Genomic DNA, 19,544 nt, shown 5'->3' with positions numbered 1-19,544 from the left:
ACCCGCCCTGAGTGCCTCAGCTCTGCCTGTTGCTCCGCGATAATGGTTTAACTTCTAAACACAGATGTCTATAAACATATACCATAAACTAAAAACTATTAAAAATTATATAGGTCACCAAATCATCACAGACATTACTAAATAATTCATTCCACAGTCGCTCTTGCGTAACTGCAGGGTTGAAAGGAGCCGATGAGCATTGTACTGTAAAGTCACGTTTTTTACGTCTTGAACAAACCTATTTTTCGATAATGTTACTGCACTGGATTAATAAGACAGCTATGCACTAATATAATGATATAAAACCACATATGATTCATTGTTACATATCGAAGGACCCGAGAAAATAAGTTCAGCCCTAACTAACTCTCCAAAAATGCGTCTGGTGGCAACATATATTAAAAATTATTATAATCTAATAATAATGGCTCATAATGTAATTCTGACCTTCTGTTGCATATGGAGTAGATCTTTTTTTTCTTATAGGAAGGCTATCAGAAATTAAGTTTCTAGTTTACCGTGTGACTCATCAGTGGAGTCAGTGGTCTTGATCACACAATGAGCGTATCATGTAATGTCAGAGTTATGTGGACTGGTTAGCGATGTGTAATTGAACCTCTTGGGCGGTTTTATAAATAGGATAACTCAGTAAAGCGTAGCAGGCCGCCAAAGTTATTGACAAATTTTATGGAGAAAAATGAAAAGGTTTTACTTTTGTGATTAAGGCTAAAAAGTTATATGAAACATTTTGGATTTAATACTGACATTTAAAATAATTAAACTACTAAACTAGATCAAATGCATTCAAATTGTGTGCCATTTGTAACGCATTCTTCCTTCATGATTTATTTTTGATGGGTGACCAATCTTAGATCGTAATTGCCAGGGATTTAGACTACCATATGTGTATGAAGACAGCTTATTATTTGGCACTGAACTGAGGCAGGCCCACCTTCACACCAAATCAGCTGGTTTATGAAAATAAATTACATTAATTTAGTCCAATATGAGGCCATTATGTTGATCACAGTAGCGAATAATGGTTTGAATGGGCCGCAGACGATTGTTGCATTTCAAGTACAACAGAGGCATAACTACACCAACTTCAGCTTTTTGTTTCCATCTGCTGGCATAAGGAAGAACTACAGGAAGCAGGCAAGCCCAGCCTGCTGCGCCACTCGCATGAAGAAAGACAGGAAACTGTTGAAGACAGAGAGGCTGGAATTTCCTTTGTAAAAGTGGAGCTGCCCAGAAACACGAAAAAGCTGGATACATTGTGTATAGAAATGTCAATAAAGAAAAGTACAGAACAAAATATACAGTATGTAATAAAGTGTATAGTGTAGAACATACTGTATCTTCAACTCCAAAACTTGAAAGATGTCTTTGGATACTTTTTTCGCAAAGGATTTAGGTTAATGATTTTATGCAGAGCAGCCACTACTACTTCTCTCCATAATGCTGTTAAAATGTTATCAGCTTCCACTCTGAAAGCCTAAACCTTGAAAGGCATTTCCCTGTTGCAGTTCTGGCACTATACACTACAGTAATATATTGCTTAAACAACCAGGCTATTCTAAATGAGATCAAGAATGTTCACAACTTCATATCAAATGTTCATGAGAACCTTTATTGATAATATTGACATATCACCACATATATGGATTTTGGTGGGAATGTGTTACGTTCATAACTTTTGGAATGCGTGATGATATTTGATCGTTCAATACTCTTCTCCCTCTTCATCCTCCTCTCCCACGCTGTCAGTGCCCACCTCTTCATAATCCTTCTCCAGAGCAGCCATATCTTCTCTGGCCTCTGAGAACTCTCCTTCCTCCATGCCCTCCCCAACATACCAGTGAACAAAGGCTCTCTTGGCGTACATGAGGTCAAACTTGTGGTCGAGTCGGGCCCACGCCTCAGCGATGGCTGTGGTGTTGCTCAGCATGCACACAGCCCTCTGCACCTTGGCCAGGTCTCCACCAGGAACCACAGTTGGAGGTTGGTAGTTGATGCCCACCTTGAAGCCTGTGGGGCACCAGTCCACAAACTGGATGGTGCGTTTGGTTTTGATGGCAGCAATTGCAGAGTTGACATCTTTGGGCACCACATCACCACGATACAGCAAACAACACGCCATGTATTTACCATGACGAGGATCACACTTCACCATCTGATTAGCTGGCTCAAAGCAGGCATTGGTGATGTCAGCCACAGACAGTTGCTCATGGTAGGCCTTCTCAGCGGAGATGACTGGGGCATAAGTGGCCAGAGGGAAGTGGATACGAGGGTAGGGCACCAAGTTGGTCTGGAACTCTGTCAGATCAACATTCAGGGCTCCATCGAAGCGAAGTGAGGCTGTGATTGAGGACACAATCTGGCCAATGAGCCTGTTAAGGTTGGTGTAGGTCGGCCTTTCGATGTCAAGGTTCCTGCGGCAGATGTCATAGATGGCTTCATTGTCCACCATGAAGGCACAGTCAGAGTGCTCCAAGGTGGTGTGGGTGGTCAGGATGGAGTTGTAAGGCTCCACCACTGCTGTGGAAACCTGAGGGGCTGGGTAAACAGCAAACTCAAGCTTTGACTTTTTCCCATAATCAACAGAAAGCCTCTCCATTAGGAGGGAGGTGAAACCTGAGCCAGTGCCTCCACCAAAAGAGTGGAAGATGAGGAATCCCTGCAGGCCAGTGCACTGATCAGCCTGAAAGGAAAATTGGCTTTGAATAAAATAAAATGGAGAACTTAAAATTTTATTAAACATTAACTTTGTCCAGCAAACTGCTGGAATCAAACTCTTACCAATTTCCGTGTTCTGTCCAGAACCAGATCTATGATCTCTTTGCCGATGGTGTAGTGTCCACGAGCATAGTTGTTGGCAGCGTCCTCCTTTCCTGTAATCAGCTGCTCAGGGTGGAACAGCTGACGATAGGTTCCCGTGCGCACCTCATCTGCAAAACAGAAAAAAATCAATAGGAGTGTAAGAGCTAGCATCCCATGTTCTTGCACTGAATTAAAAGGGTATCCTTAGTGCATACAGTGCAGTTAAACATACTTTCACATACTTTCATGGCTGTATACATTTTTCAAATGCAAAAGTTAAAAAAATCATATGAGACCAATTAAAATGACAATGGAAAATAATGTGGAAGAAAATGAAATTTCTTCCAAACATCTTTTTGTTAAATTTCTGTTTTCAGATTTTCCATGACAATATATACAAGTTCCTGTTTATTTGCATTATACTGACCTATGACAGTAGGTTCCAGGTCAACAAAGATTGCCCTGGGAACATGTTTTCCTGCCCCTGTCTCACTGAAGAAGGTGTTGAAGGAGTCGTCTCCTCCCCCAAGAGTTTTGTCAGAGGGCATCTGACCATCTGGCTGGATCCCATGTTCCAGGCAGTACAGCTCCCAGCATGCGTTGCCCATCTGGGCTCCGGCTTGGCCCACATGCATAGAAATACACTCACGCTAAAAAAAGAAAAACAAAGAAAAAAAGGCTGATTATTTTGAAGTAGCTATTATTACTTAAAAGTACAGCAACAGTTGGGGGTGGGACAGTGGGGTTATATAGTGTGTCCTAATGAATAAAAGGTTTAGAGAATGTGTATTTTTTTATAGATTCTTAGTGACTATGTTTTTTTACTCTTTCTATTGTCATGTCAAAGTTTCAAGATGATGTCTGGTGTAATATCTGCAGTTGGTGTGATGAGAAAAAAAACTTAGTCGGGAACAAAAGTTTGCCTGTTGAAAAGCATGGTTGAAAAAAATGTTAAGGCTTTCAGTGGTGAATACAATACATGAAAAAAAATATCTATTAGATTGTCCTGATTAAAATGGAGTCTGAACTCTGGGTTGTTACAGTTGAATGGGCAGGAAATGTAGCTGCAGATAACTGAAAGACCCGTTTCTGCCTAAAAGCCCGTTTTTTGGGTTTAGAAAAAAAAAAAAAAAAAAAAAAAAAAAAGCAGCATACAATTGCTCTATGTGGCAAACAGGAAAGTCCATGAATCAAGAAGAAAACCTTAACCCCACCTCTTTATCCTAAATCTCCTCCCCTTCCTCATCCACTCCCATTTTGTGTGTCTCCTCCCCTATCCTGCCCATAGTGCTGTGTAACAGGAAGGGATGTCTCTCCCTCTCTCTCCCTCTCTTTCTCTTGCTCTCCACAGCTTCAACCCTAAAACTCTCAACAGCTGCAAAATGGCAGCAGACTAACTCATCCTGGTTAGGCCAGACCACTCCTCTTTTTCTCCATCCCCCCACTGCCACGATCACCCTGCTTACTACTTCTTAGTCATGAAAACTGTAATTCCTAAACAAGCGCATGATAAAGACTTCAGATGTGTTTTCCTTTTTTTATATACTAAAAAGCTGTATATTCAGCAAGTTTGAAAATGACAGAACAGTTCAACTCATTGTTTCATCTGACCTAGATTTTCCAAGAGTACAGACATGACTTCTCTTTCAGTTAAATGCAGCTATAGTAGTGCATTGTTCTCCGTGAATTCTCCACAGACATGCCCTAAAAAGTTCCATTGTATAAATTCAGATCAAAATTACCATCACTTAACAGAAAAAAAGCTGCTTTTAAGTAACCTCCCAGTTCACAGCAGAGACTTTATGAGCATTAAAGAGACCTAGATATTTAATCCATGCAAGAGAAACAAAAGGAGCTAGTAAAGAAGAGAGACTGAAAATTTCAAGACTACGTCATCAGCCAGGCAGTTACTCACCATTTTGTCTGCTTGTCCTTCGACTGACGTTGAGGATTCAGACACAAGGCAGAAGTGCAGAGAAAAGGGACACTCAGAGTTTATATAGGCAAGGATATGGAGGGGGCAGGCAGGAAACCACGGCAGGCAGCTGCATAGCTCATTTGTGGGAGGGAACAGCAGTTAAGAAAAAAAGAGGGAAGTTGCCAATACTTTCTGTCATGGTATATCTCCCTACAGCTATCTGCATGAGATCATTATGAAAAAAAATATTCTTCTTACTGTTATACAACCCCCACTCCCCATCCAACTTTCCTGCATTCTCCCATTCCTTTTTTTCTTTCCTGCTTGTTTTCCCTGCCTGTCTCGTCTCTGTTTGTCTGTCTGTGTGTTTATGTTTGTGGGTGGCAGGTGTGGCCACTCACCTTTCGTAGATCCTCTGCAATCAGTTGCACACCTTTGATCCCATCAAAGGTGTGCCGGTCAACCAGCAGTCTGTCTATCCATGGCTGACTATCCACAAGAGGCATTCCCTGTCAGATCTTTCAGCCAGAAATAGTTATAGGTACACCCCATCATGTGTTCTGCTTTAATTCAGCTTTCTTCTATACTGACTTCTTTGTTTTGTTCTAAATCAACTATCCTGTGTCTGGATCTGTCCACTCATCTAACCCAGAAAAGCTTCCATCCACATCTTATGACCCCCCCCCCCCCCCCATTTCTTTGTGCTTATTTGTAACAGGTTTCCATTTATCTTTTCCCACAGTGTGTTAATGTCTATTCTACATACCTTAAATGAGCTGTGAATATTGCAGCATGCAAATCATTAACCCCCCCCTTACACACACACACACACACACACACACACACACACATTTCTCAACATGCATATAATGTAACAAAATCTGTAGGCAAGGAGAATAATGTTTTTTTAAGCAGTGATGTGCACCCACACAACCACTAACACTTGTTTGTGTTAAACCTCTAAATGAATAATCACACATGATGGCTCTAGATTAAATGGAAAGACTATGACATGTTTATTATGGTTATTATATGAAAAAGAAAAATGGTCAAGTGGTGAGAAGTAAAGGTTGTTACAAACAACGCATTAAGATGGGACAAATTACATAAATGAAGTAATATGGAACAAAAAAAAAAAAGCTACAATAATATGGTCCTGAGACTGAAAAGATTAAAACCAAAAATGTTTCCAAGAAATGTGGAGCCCAGTTTTGTGCTTTGTAATGCAACTTTTTAGCCACTCTGTTCGAATCACTGTGCAGTGATTCATACAAAACTGAACTGGGATTCTATTGTTGCTGCAGGCTACAGTCTGAGTATGAGCTACACAAGCAGCACCAGCCAGAGTCCGTCAGTTATTTTCTCTTGCTTCATTCTCAGAGTCACAGCTGAATGGTATATAGACGCTGACATAGAACCCCTTTCATAACTTGCATTCCTCATGGGAGAGGATAGTGGGGGGAGGTGCAAAAGAAAGAGCTTGGTTAAAGCAGGCAGAAACCACAGGAGGAAAAGATCTTTGAACACCCAAAGAATGTTATATTATTTTATGAATATAAACACAATCTTTTTAGATGGTAAAATGACAATTGAAATGTCAAGCTCAGGTTTAAGATTTAGTTTGATTTGTGAATTTGTCGTGGTAATCTGCATATAGTGGAAGATACTTTACTGATTTTACTCTGTTTTAGTGAAATATGGATTGTTAAAATTTGTAATTTTTTCTCATACAAATTGCAGCTTTGTTGGCGTAGTCATATATTTGATACATTTACTTTCACTAAAAAAAAGGCCCAATTTTAAAACTAGGAAAAATCCATTCACTCTGGATTGAAGTCAGTATTCCTCTCCTTCATCCTCCTCTCCCATGCTGTCAGTGCCCACCTCTTCATAATCCTTCTCCAGAGCAGCCATATCTTCTCTGGCCTCTGAGAACTCTCCTTCCTCCATGCCCTCCCCAACATACCAGTGAACAAAGGCTCTCTTGGCATACATGAGGTCAAACTTGTGGTTGAGTCGGGCCCAGGCCTCAGCAATGGCTGTGGTGTTGCTCAGCATACACACAGCCCTCTGCACCTTGGCCAGGTCTCCGCCAGGAACCACAGTTGGAGGCTGGTAGTTGATGCCCACCTTGAAACCTGTGGGGCACCAGTCCACAAACTGGATGGTGCGTTTGGTTTTGATGGCAGCAATTGCAGAGTTGACATCTTTGGGCACCACATCACCACGGTACAGCAAACAACACGCCATGTATTTACCATGACGAGGATCACACTTTACCATCTGATTAGCTGGCTCAAAGCAGGTGTTGGTGATGTCAGCCACAGATAGTTGCTCATGGTAGGCCTTCTCAGCGGAGATGACTGGGGCATAAGTGGCCAGAGGGAAGTGGATACGAGGGTAGGGCACCAAGTTGGTCTGGAACTCTGTCAGATCAACATTCAGGGCTCCATCGAAGCGAAGTGAGGCTGTGATTGAGGACACAATCTGGCCAATGAGCCTGTTAAGGTTGGTGTAGGTCGGCCTTTCGATGTCAAGGTTCCTGCGACAGATGTCATAGATGGCTTCATTGTCCACCATGAAGGCACAGTCAGAGTGCTCCAAGGTGGTGTGGGTGGTCAGGATGGAGTTGTAAGGCTCCACCACTGCTGTGGAAACCTGAGGGGCTGGGTAGATGGCAAACTCAAGCTTTGACTTTTTCCCATAATCAACAGAGAGCCTCTCCATCAGGAGGGAGGTGAAACCTGAGCCAGTGCCTCCACCAAAAGAGTGGAAGATGAGGAATCCCTGCAGGCCAGTGCACTGATCAGCCTGTAAATTTATCAGTTCACAAATATTAAAGTCATTAAGTCATTTTTTTCCCACAAAAACTTACTAATATACTCCAAATATATAGCCTTTGCACCGTCAGAGAGTCTCACCAGTTTGCGTGTCCTGTCCAGAACCAGATCTATGACCTCCTTGCCGATGGTGTAGTGTCCACGAGCATAGTTGTTGGCAGCGTCCTCCTTTCCTGTAATCAGCTGCTCAGGGTGGAACAGTTGACGGTAGGTTCCCGTGCGCACCTCGTCTGTACAGCAAAACAATGATGCATATTTACTGGATGAATAGTCATAACATTTCACTGTTTCCACACTGGTAGAAGGAACTTTTTTTTCAGGAATAGTCATCTACCTTTAACACTTCAACCATTCTTTTTATCAAAATGGTTTTATTGCAATTATACAAATGAAAATGTAAAAACAAATAAACACATATAGCTTTGTTAACAAAACGTAATAAAGGAAGTAAAAATGATCTAGAATATGTAGAATACTAACCACATAACTGGCACTGACCTATAACTGTAGGTTCCAGGTCAACAAAGATTGCTCTGGGAACATGCTTTCCTGCTCGTGTCTCACTGAAGAAGGTGTTGAAGGAGTCGTCTCCTCCTCCAACAATTTTGTCAGTGGGCATCTGTCCGTCTGGCTGGATCCCATGTTCCAGGCAGTACAGCTCCCAGCATGCGTTACCAATTTGAGCCCCAGCTTGGCCCACATGAATTGAGATACATTCACGCTGCAGAGAGTGAATGAGACCTCTTTACTTTCTGCAGCTCCACATATAGAATGTTATCAAACCACTTAAACCCAGTTTAAGTTACCATACTGTACGCCCGTGGTTGGCTTCAGATAAAAAAAAAAAACAGAAAACAAGACAGTAACAAAACAGATGTGGTTTGTTCAATTATGCAATATCGCAAAAACAATTCAGCTCAATCCAGAAAATATCCAATATGTTTTACAACTAATTATACTACAGTAGCATGCATACACAAGTTAATCATATCTTACCATTTTTTCTCTTCTCAGTGTCCAAGTATCTGTGAGAGGATGTTATTCCAGAGATAGCTGTGCTACTCTGCTTTATATACCTGTGGCTTAAGGTGTATAGCGATTTGATCTGCGCTGTAATCAGACCTACTGATGAGACTAAGATATCATCTGCTTGACAGACAATGGAAAAGGAGGTGACCACCCTGTTCATTGTGTTATCCTGTGAGTGGTTTGTACAGGTGCGTATGTGCCTCATATTTCACAAATCATAAGAAAAACCCAGATGAGGGGAAGGTAACCTATAGTTATCTACTTTCCACAGTCATATTGGCAAGTTGTATTATTAAGAGATTTAATTTTCATTGAGTGAACCTCTAACAGTAAAATGGATAAACAGATGCATTTTCTGAATTCATCTCAATGGCAATGGCATCTTTGCTGCAGGCTTTAAAAAGATGAAGTTTACAGATCAATTTTTAAGCTGATTAAGTGTTTTTATACCTTTAAAAATTAGTTAAAATTTATTATGTGATACAATATGATGATAAAAGCTGCTATATTCTTGTTGATTCTTCAGCCCCTTTAAGAGTGCTGAACTGACTCACCAGGCCTTCACTGATCACAAGGTGCTAACAACAACTCCCTCTCATAGTTGTTTCACTATATGCAAACAAAGAACACTTAGATGTCTCAGTCTATTCAGCTATTTAGATGCAGAAAGCACATGCGTGTGCTGTATAGTCCACATGTTTACAGTTCCATTTAATATGACTTTCAGTTTGGTGGTGTTAAAGTAGCAGCCTGTTTTATTTAAAAGGACTAAACTGTTTATACAATGCTGTGGCTCAGAGGCAGAACATTCGGTTCTGTGATACTTAAAACAAGTCAAACCACTTTCAGGACCAGCAGAAGCCTATAGTAAAACCGGAAGTCAAAATATATGGGAATGTTGACTCATTACATTCCATGCTTTGTAATGAAACACTGAGGCAGCTTGTGGTTGTGTTATTCACAAATACTACATCAGATTTTAGCATACAGAATTATTTTCAAGAACGTCATGGATAATATTTAAAAAGTGAAAAACTTAGGAGAAACTGTTTGCACTTTGATAGAAACCACGCTGTGTAATTTCCTGTTTTTTTTTTCTTTTTTTTCTTTTCTTTAATATAATTGTGATAACCAGGAACCTACAATAAAAGTGATACTATAGCTGCACCACTATTCATTCTGGGTTCAGTTCCCCTCCTGAGGCTGTTCACTGGTAACAAAAGCAATAATTGGTGTTCAGGCCATATCCCATAATATAAAATCACACCACAAAGCTCTTTTGTGTTAATTGTATACAATGTGATATCATATTAAACTGAATATGTATTGTATGTGTTTTAATATTTTTTGACACGATGGTAATTATTTTATAATTAAAGCAATCTTACATTAAATTTTGATACAGAACAACCTCAAATATAGCGAATGTCAGAACTTTAAAAAAAAAAAAAAAAGGTTCTGAGCATTTAACGCCAGTATAAAAAGACACATCCTGTAGTGTGTTTTCCATGATTTGCGATGTTCCATAAAGCTGTGACCCAGTTCTATTGTTAGAGTACAGTTCCCCCGTGCCGTGCAATTACTCTTTTGACTACTGGGTTATAACAATGTTAGTACTGGGGTGGGGGACCCATAACAACCTCGAACAAAGCAGAACAACAAAAAAGGATGGGATCATTTCCACACATTGTGGGGTTGGTAGATGTCTTAAAAAAAAAAAATGGCAGGACCCAGTGGGCCATAATAAAGATACTGCGACCTCTAGCTTACAAAATGTTAAAGTGCCAGCTTGACACTGACTGCATGTGTGCACTCTGAACACACTCAGCACTACAGTGTTTTCTGCTAAAGCCTGGTGCTGGGACTTAGCAAAAATAAATAAATAATTATTGGATTTCCTGACCAACAAAAGTGATGTTTCAAAGAGACTTTCATGGACGATTATTATTTCAGCAACACTTTTAGTAAATAAAGAGTAAGACAGGAATAATTCTTTACAGTACCTAAAAATCTATGTATCTATCTATCTATAGAAACTGACATTTTGTAGCGACTTTTTTCTAAAAGAAAAACAAAAAGTTAGTATCCTCACTTCTTCGGTTCTCCCCTTCCCCAAAGATATAGTTCATGTTATGTTCTTGCTTGTACTAAGTATCCTGCACATTCCAAACAGGCGTTCACGTCAGAGACAAGTGGGAGTGGCTTGCAGTCTAATATACCGTAGCAGCTCCTCGCCCACCTGGCATTACTTACTCACTCGGACCACATTGACGGCCGCTGTGAGAGGTTACATATAACCTGAAGTCAGTTTCAAGACTTTTTTCTTTCAGAGGTCACTCTACCAAGAATCAGCAATGGTAAGCACAACTCTGTCAGAAGACTGCAGAGAAATTTCCATTCCGAAGTTAGGTAAACGTTTATTTTCTATGACATAGATTCTTAGCGGGTGCGCTTTAACAATATGCGTAAGTGAATGTTCAGTAGGCCTATTTAAAGGCTCTGAGACCAAGGTGGATGATGGAGAGACTCTTATAACTGCTCCCCGTGTGGCCTCCTGCAGCAGAAATAGATTTTTAGCTCAATGACTGGCAGTAAAGATGAGCTGGTTGCTGTCCTGGATAAGCAGTGCTGATGATTAGACACATTTACCTCATCAGAGAGAAGCAGTGACAAAGCAGATTTAATGTCGATAAAACATTTGGATTTGTTGTATTCAAATTAAGAGAACTGTTTGGTTCTTTCAGGCATTTGAGAATACTAATAAATAACAATATAAACCATTCTTTGCTACAAGGTGTGTGGTGACTGTAGCCTTATGTCAGTGTGTAATGTAGGTGTGTCTCATACACCTATCAAGTCCAAAATAAGTCTCAGTAATTTTGCGGAGCAGGAAATATTTTTTCCTTAAAATTCAAACTGTCATGTTAAACAAACAGTAACGTACAGTATCTGTAGGTTACTGTATTCATGACCTGTTTTCTACATTTTTTTCAGTAAAAAAGTTTAAAAGTTCACAAAAATTACATGTTAATATTAATGGGACAAATCCTTCCCACCTGAAAGAGATACGACATTGCAGCCTCTATGAATGGGTCTGATGAGTGGTTGATAATTTTCTGTTAAATTGCATGTTTAGTCTCATTTCATTGTCAGGAGAGTCAGCTAACACACACTGCTGACCTTTTACCTCTGTTTGCTCAGTGTAATGTAAACACAGCTTGTTAGCACTGTTGGTACTGCTTAAACCAGACAGTATCACTGTGTACACTACAGTTACCCACCTTGATCAAATTGTCCTGATGCAACCAATTTAGTTCTTGTACAGTTACTGTAGGGCTCTTTTTATCAGTTCATAACTTAGTAGTACTATATGAAAAAATTAGGCTAAATGCATGGTATAAATGTAAACAATGAAGTTTATTGCTGAAGGTCATTGCTGACCCTAAATAAAATTATATGCAAAAAATGGAAATAAATAAATAATAAGACATATCGTCATAAGTGAATTCACAAGCTGTGCTGACCCTTGTGTAAGACATCGTTCCACAGTCAGTGTAAGCATGTGAGCATTACACTGTTTGAAAATAACTTCAAAAGACACTCCCAAACATCTTCTGGAAGCACTAATTTCAAAAAGGATGCTACTGTGACAGTGGGCATTAAGAAATAAGTTTCCACACCTCCTGACCTAAAACAGCTTTCACAAACTATTATTATATCTTTATATTTTCCTTCCTTACAGTCCGTCTAGGTCAGAGTCCTGACTATTTAATTCTACCTGAACCTTTTAGTCACAAACAAAACTGGAATGTCAAGTCGGTGTCAAGACATCTCAGATATGTTTGTGTTTCTGCAGACACACCCTGACAGACTGAATGAAAATTAAAAGTTTGACAGTTGAAGAGGGATTTATCTTTGACAAAGCCCTAAATTATTGTTATTGTTACTTACTCATACTTGCAGACATAAAAATATCTCGGCTTTGAATCATTTTAACACTCACTTCCAACTGCTGTTTTGGGGGCAGCAGTCAGTGTTTACAGGAACAGCCGGTCCTCACAGCTAGGTGTCAGGTTAGTATGAGCAACCTAAAATAGCTGCTCCACAAAGCTCTGCTAACCTGGAAACTCGGGCAAGTATGGAAAGCGTCATCACTGAGAAGTCTGCAAGAAAACTGGCTGTGTGAACAATAAGACTTAAAGTAGTGAATATATCCAAGCGTATCTGCTATAAAATATTTGAGAGTTAACAGACTTCAGTAAATGAAACAGGGTCACTCTCTAGACCACTTACGGCCACTAACACCCTACCCTGACTCACCATCTGTTCACAGAGAAGGAGAAAGTTGGGGACATGTAAAAATAGCTGCCTGACATAAACCAGTGCTGAAATGCAGTGTACCATATGTGACAGGTTGTTGAAATATAAATTGGGTGGACTTGTGTTTAATGTATACCCCAAACAAAGTCTAGAGCCTATATAAAAGTGCCAACAGGAGACTGGTGTTCAGTTTGGTAAATCAGATGGAAAAATCAACTATTCCTAATTTCATCTTTTCAGAGGCAAAGATTATTTTTCTACTTTGGCATTCATATCATCAAGCAGACACTAAAAAGTGAGACATCACCCTAATAACTTGGCTGATTATATGAATATTTTCAGTATTTAAATCGACAAGTGTCTTGTTTCTAATTCAACAATCATCTCGCTGGTAGAAAAATATACTTTTACCACAAAGCAGTCTGCTTCTTTGTGCTTTAATATCCAAGGCATGTAAAGAGATGAAGCCAAAAGGATTTTTTCTCTCTCTGTATAATCAATAATTAAAAGGTTTTCCAATATGTTTGTCTTCAGGTGAGCAAAGGTACTGAAGAAAAGTCAGTACAGGATTTGATTGTCAGTGTTGCTTTTTTAATTTACGTCCTCTTTAAAGTATAACAAATCTTCATTCCAGCTCATGAACAAGCTCATGAGCTCATGACTGCTTATAGCAGACACATGACATCTAGTGACAGCTGCAGCAAATTTGTTTTGCTTGTTAATTTTCTTTCTCACACACCTCTCTGCTTCCATCTAGTGGCAGAGTTTCCAAATTATTTCCTTGAAGTTTGTGACTTTAAGTGTAAAACATGATTATGTCAGATAATGACCTGTGTATATATATTTTTAATCTTACCTCTTGCTAATTTTTTTTTTTTTGGTAGCGTGAATGCATCTCTGTCCATGTAGGCCAGGCTGGTGTCCAGATGGGGAACACCTGCTGGGAGCTCTACTGTCTAGAACATGGAATCCAGCCAGACGGCCAGATGCCCAGCCAGAAGCCAATAGGTGGCCACGATGATTCCTTCACCACCTTCTTCAGTGAAACTGGGGCTGGGAAGTACGTCCCCAGAGCAATCTTTGTTGATCTGGAGCCCACCGTCATAGGTAAGTAGTGCTCTGAATTTGAGCTCGTTTTTTCAGCTATTTGAGCAATGGATGGCGGCATTTTTATCATGCTAAAAGTGCTTCCTATAACAACTAAATTTATGTTCTTAGCTGTAGCTCTTTTGATTTCCCAGATGAAGTGCGAACAGGAACATACCGTCAACTCTTTCACCCTGAACAGCTGATCTCAGGAAAAGAGGATGCCGCTAACAACTATGCCCGTGGACACTACACCATCGGCAGAGAGATCATTGACTCTGTGCTTGACAGGATCCGCAAACTGGTAAGTGATTGAAGGGTAATCACTATGTTTCAGTTTGTAACATTGTATACATTGAACCCATAAATGATTAGCTTGCATTCAAACTCCACTCTGTTCAACATCCAATTTTTGTGATTGTTTCTCCATATCTACAGGCTGATCAGTGCACTGGTCTTCAAGGATTCTTGGTCTTCCACTCCTTTGGTGGAGGGACTGGTTCTGGTTTCACCTCCCTCCTGATGGAGAGACTTTCTGTTGACTTTGGCAAAAAATCAAAGCTTGAGTTTGCCATCTACCCAGCCCCTCAGGTTTCCACAGCAGTGGTGGAGCCTTACAACTCCATCCTGACCACCCACACCACCTTGGAGCACTCTGACTGTGCCTTCATGGTGGACAATGAGGCCATCTATGACATCTGCCGCAGAAACCTTGATATTGAACGTCCGTCCTACACCAATCTCAACCGTCTTATTAGTCAGATAGTCTCGTCCATCACAGCCTCACTTCGCTTTGATGGAGCCCTGAATGTTGACCTGACAGAGTTCCAGACCAACCTGGTGCCCTACCCTCGTATCCACTTCCCTCTGGCCACCTATGCCCCAGTCATCTCTGCTGAGAAAGCCTACCACGAGCAGCTGTCTGTGGCTGAGATCACCAATGCCTGCTTTGAACCCTCAAACCAGATGGTGAAGTGTGATCCTCGTCATGGTAAATACATGGCCTGCTGTTTGCTGTATCGTGGTGATGTGGTGCCCAAAGATGTTAATGTGGCCATTGCAGCAATCAAAACCAAACGCACCATCCAGTTTGTGGACTGGTGCCCCACAGGCTTCAAGGTGGGCATCAACTACCAACCTCCAACTGTGGTTCCTGGTGGAGACCTGGCCAAGGTGCAGAGGGCTGTGTGTATGCTGAGCAACACCACAGCCATCGCTGAGGCGTGGGCCCGACTTGACCACAAGTTTGACCTCATGTATGCCAAGAGAGCCTTTGTTCACTGGTATGTTGGGGAGGGCATGGAGGAAGGAGAGTTCTCAGAGGCCAGAGAAGATATGGCTGCTCTGGAGAAGGATTATGAAGAGGGGGGGATTGATTCATTTGAAGAAGATGAGGAAGGAGAAGAATATTAAACAGGGTCAGCTATGATTTGTTTTCAGGGACAAAATTAATTTTTGTTATTAGTAATTTATTGACAAGAGCAGAAAAAAATCTAACAATTTGAATTTGAATCCAGAAATTAAATGTTTTAATTTAGCCTTTTAAAACTGAAAAACTACCTGTGGCTTGTGTTCTGAATTTATCTCTGTTGTCATCAAAATTCTTATTTTGACAGCTTTTGTGTTTATTATTAGTTTGTCAATTTAAGTGCAATAACTTTATTTTGATCTGTTGTTGCTGAATAAATGTCTCCCAAAATGTTCTTCTGTTTTTTTGTTTTTTTTTTATAAACACACACACACACACACACACACACACACACACACACACACACACACACACACACATGCGCACACACGCTGCCATCTATTGGAAGTCATTCACCATTGCCGGGACTCTAACTGGCAAACTTCTCGGTTGATTTGAAATACCAAAGACAATTGCTGAGATTTCTTGATTTCTTTAGAAATGTGGGTGGGTTGTAGAACTTGTTGGGAGTTGTTTGCAGCAAGCAGATCTTCTGTCACTTGATATTACTCAGTCGGGCCACATTGACGGCTGCTGTGAGCATTTACATATAACCTGAAGTCCTTTTTTTTTTTCCAGGGGTAATTCTACCAAAAATCAACAATGGTGAGTATTCTCTCTGTCAGTAGACCGTAGAGAAATTTCCACTCCAGTTAGTTAAACATTTATCTTCTATGACATTTCCTTAGCAGGTGTATTTTCACAGAATGCGTTGGTGAATCTTTAATAGGTCTATTTGAATGCTCCAGGTGTAAGGTGGATGATGCAGAGATTCTTGCTCCCTGTGGGGCCATGATGCAAAATAGATTTTTAGCTCAGTGACTGGCAGTAAAGCTGAGCTGGGTGCACTTCTGGATAAACAGTGGTGATGATTAGGCACATTCATATCATCAGAGAGAAGCAGTTACAAAGCAGATTCAACATAGTTAAAAACATTAGCATTTATTGTATTAACAGTCGTGTTTTTCAAGGCAAGAAAAAGGAAACTACTTGGTTCTCTCAGATAGCATTTCAGAGTACTAATAAATAAAAATATTCATTTGTTGCTACAAGGTGTGTGGTGAACCCTAGCACATGTCACCCTCTTAAAATGATGGCCTGATTCATTTTTAACAAAGTTATTTTTGCCTAAATCATTATACTACTAATATTTGGTTCAGTTTTTGCCTTTTCTGCAAAACCTGAAAACAATGACCAAGGCCATTATTTTAAGAGGGAGATGATGTGTCAGTGTGGAATGTAGGCTGCTTCATTCATCCATCAACAAGTCCAAAATAAGTCCCAAGTAATTATGCAGAGCAGGAAATGTATTCCTTTTAAACTCAGTCATGGAAAACAAACAGTGACACACAGTATTTATAGACTACATTTATAGTTTTATCTGGTTTTGTTTTTCAATAAAAGTTTAAAACTTCCCCAAAATCACCTGTTAATAATCAAATAGGACAAATCCTTCTCACCTGAAAAAGACTTGACCTTCAAGCCTAGAATAATAATAAATAGATAAAAAAAAAAATACTAAACATTCTTTGCTACAAGATGTGAGGTGATGATAACCTTAGCCCTTATGTAAGTGTGGAACGTAAGTGTATCTTATACGTTTATCTGTTTGAGATACAAACATGCAGGGACATGCGGTATTTGTAGATTAAATTTATGGCTCATAAATTTTTGTGACAGGCTTCATGGTCAGGAAATTAAGCTAACGCATACACCTGACCCTCCAGTTCTGTTTGAACCAGGGTTATAATAGTTTTGGATTTTACATTATAGTTTAGTTTTAGTTAGTTTTACTTTTTTTTCTCTAATTCAGTTAGTTTTAATTAGTTTTCAGAGAGGTTTTGCTCGTTTTTATTAGTTTTTATTTTTGGTTCCATGCTTAGTTTTAGTTAGTTTCAGTATTAGTTTTAGTATTTTCATACCTGATCAGGTGCAAGATTCAAGGCGCAAAAGTGACTATTGTGTAATGAAAACTTGACAAAAGATACAGTTTAAAGAAATATAGTCAACCAACTGTTCACAAGACATGCTAAATGTGTGTAATATTAAGGACACATATGAACATCAGCAAGGAGAAACAAAGAAAAACATGAACTCCCAAACTCAATAAATTCTACAATAAACTCCACAATAAACTTCAGCATCAGTGCAGCAGATTACTAACGCCTACATGTGGTGTTAAACAAAAACAAACTCTTTGAAGGAGTCAAAGGTCAAATCCATCTGCATCCTGATGTTCTCACCACCTGAAGCTGCTTCTGTTTTGGAGCTAGCTTGGTTAGATGCTGCTAATTAAACCTGCAGGGTCTTTGTATATAACCTACGGAAGTGTCCGACCTCATGTCCGCATTTATGCTTGTGTAGCTGGATTGTGTGTGTTAATTACCTTGTGGTCGTGTGCAGGTGTTTGTACTCAAAGAACCTCCATACGGGACTCTGCCGCTTTCTCGGCAGACCGCAGCCATTACTTTGCGGACCAGCGCGGTGAGCGCACGCACATGCGCACTCACACAGTTGTCCTGTGGCGCTCCCAGCTTAAACTCGGAGAGCGGAAACAATGATTTCATATCAATCCACAAGGCTTAAAAAAAACCCAAAAAAACAAGTAAATGAAAGTCAGTTTATCGATAATTTCAGTTAGTTTTAGTTAGTTTTGTAAACTCACAATTCAGTTTTAATTAGTTATCGTTTTTTCCTTTTAATTATAGTTTTTATTTATTTCAGTTAACGACAATGTTTTTTCAATTTCAGTTTTCGTTATTTCGTTCGTTTTCGTTAACTATAATAACCCTGGTTTGAACTGTACATTTTTTAAAAAACAGCTTGTTAGTGCTGTCAGCGCTGCATTATGAGTAAATTCACAAGCCATGCCACTCCTTATGCAAGATATATTCCATAATCAGTGTAAGCATTACAGTGTATATGAAGACAAGCTGGGATAGATGGATCCAAACATGTTCTGGAAGTAGTAAATCCAAGGTGAAAGGTGGCAGTTACAACTGTATGCAATAGTGGTTCAGTCAGTCTATGTTACCATCAACCTGTTTGGCTAGCATTCCATATTCACCATCAAGTCTTAAAAACATCAAGTTAAACAGATGCATAACAACCAGCCACTGAGGGCGTATCACCATATTAGTTGATTTAGACTGGGGCATCAAAGGAGGAAAAAACAAAGGGTTAATCTATTTATTTATTAAATCCAGTGGTGAGCCTTCCCCAGAAATATTCTCATGAAACAGTATTTTGGGCACCATTTTTACCTTTTAAAATTCAAATTTGAGCAGTTGCTCTCAGATAAAATGGATCACAACAGTGAAACTGTTCTTTTTACTGTGATCTATGTGAGCTTAAGTGGAAGTCCATCAAGAATAAAAATGTGTTACAGTTTCTTCTTTGCTCCGGTTCATAATGTATTTTGGAATATTTTGTCCCGAGAGTTTTACTAGGAAAGACATTAATTAGTCTAAATTGGAATCAACTTGAACCTATGAATATTCACAAAAGTTTCATTTTTTTCATTCATACTGAGCCATGTTACAAAGTTTCAATTCTGATCTATCAGATTTTTGGATAAAAGGTTTGTTGCACATATTTGTTAGGGACTCAAAATTCTGAATAATTCTTGAAGAAAGCACATATACTGTCATGCTGGCAAGAGATGTCTAAACATGATGGTCGTGACCAAGGTTTATGGACAGAGAACTACTGACCAAATGAAAAACAAGTAAATGGTAATAACAAGTATTCAAACATAAGATGACCATTTATGTGCCAGATCTTTCTCTTCAAGTACACATCAGGGTCTAAAACAGTAGCAACACTTTGCAATAAATAATCATCTCTCATCATCTCTGGGGGTCAATCTCTAGACCACTAAGCCAATAACAGCCAGCACTGATTCACCGTTACAAAACCATGTAAGAATCACTCTGATAATTTCACTGCTAATTGATATATGAATATTTTCAGTATTTCTTGCATTTCATAAAGGAATACCAGACCACTATCATCAAACTCTGTTTTCACAGCTCAAGGTCATTATTAATGTAAATAATATGGA

At 39.6% G+C, this 19,544-nt stretch overlaps 3 protein-coding genes across 3 annotated transcripts; 1 reads left to right on the top strand and 2 right to left on the bottom strand.

The window, feature by feature from the left end:
• Positions 1-1,609: 1,609 nt before the first annotated feature.
• LOC115800760 (tubulin alpha chain) lies at positions 1,610-4,877 on the bottom strand. Its single transcript, XM_030758260.1, has 4 exons — positions 4,736-4,877; positions 3,248-3,470; positions 2,800-2,948; positions 1,610-2,701 (listed from the first exon to the last, which is right to left on the bottom strand). Exons 1-4 carry the CDS (start codon positions 4,736-4,738, stop codon positions 1,724-1,726), a joined length of 1,353 nt encoding a protein of 450 aa, XP_030614120.1. The 5' UTR covers positions 4,739-4,877; the 3' UTR covers positions 1,610-1,723.
• Positions 4,878-5,955: 1,078 nt separating this feature from the next.
• LOC115800149 (tubulin alpha chain-like) lies at positions 5,956-8,592 on the bottom strand. Its single transcript, XM_030757408.1, has 4 exons — positions 8,575-8,592; positions 8,077-8,299; positions 7,660-7,808; positions 5,956-7,549 (listed from the first exon to the last, which is right to left on the bottom strand). Exons 1-4 carry the CDS (start codon positions 8,575-8,577, stop codon positions 6,575-6,577), a joined length of 1,350 nt encoding a protein of 449 aa, XP_030613268.1. The 5' UTR covers positions 8,578-8,592; the 3' UTR covers positions 5,956-6,574.
• Positions 8,593-10,829: 2,237 nt separating this feature from the next.
• LOC115800148 (tubulin alpha chain-like) lies at positions 10,830-15,615 on the top strand. Its single transcript, XM_030757407.1, has 4 exons — positions 10,830-10,964; positions 13,812-14,034; positions 14,169-14,317; positions 14,452-15,615. The coding sequence occupies exons 1-4, from the start codon at positions 10,962-10,964 to the stop codon at positions 15,424-15,426; spliced, it is 1,350 nt and encodes a 449-aa protein (XP_030613267.1). The 5' UTR covers positions 10,830-10,961; the 3' UTR covers positions 15,427-15,615.
• The last annotated feature ends 3,929 nt before the right edge of the window (positions 15,616-19,544 follow it).

This window comes from Archocentrus centrarchus, chromosome 21 (genome assembly GCF_007364275.1).
Source record: "Archocentrus centrarchus isolate MPI-CPG fArcCen1 chromosome 21, fArcCen1, whole genome shotgun sequence".
Classification (NCBI taxonomy): domain Eukaryota; kingdom Metazoa; phylum Chordata; class Actinopteri; order Cichliformes; family Cichlidae; genus Archocentrus; species Archocentrus centrarchus.
The sequence above is the reverse complement of the archived record's forward strand: the minus strand, read 5'-3'. Positions and strand labels throughout refer to the sequence as shown.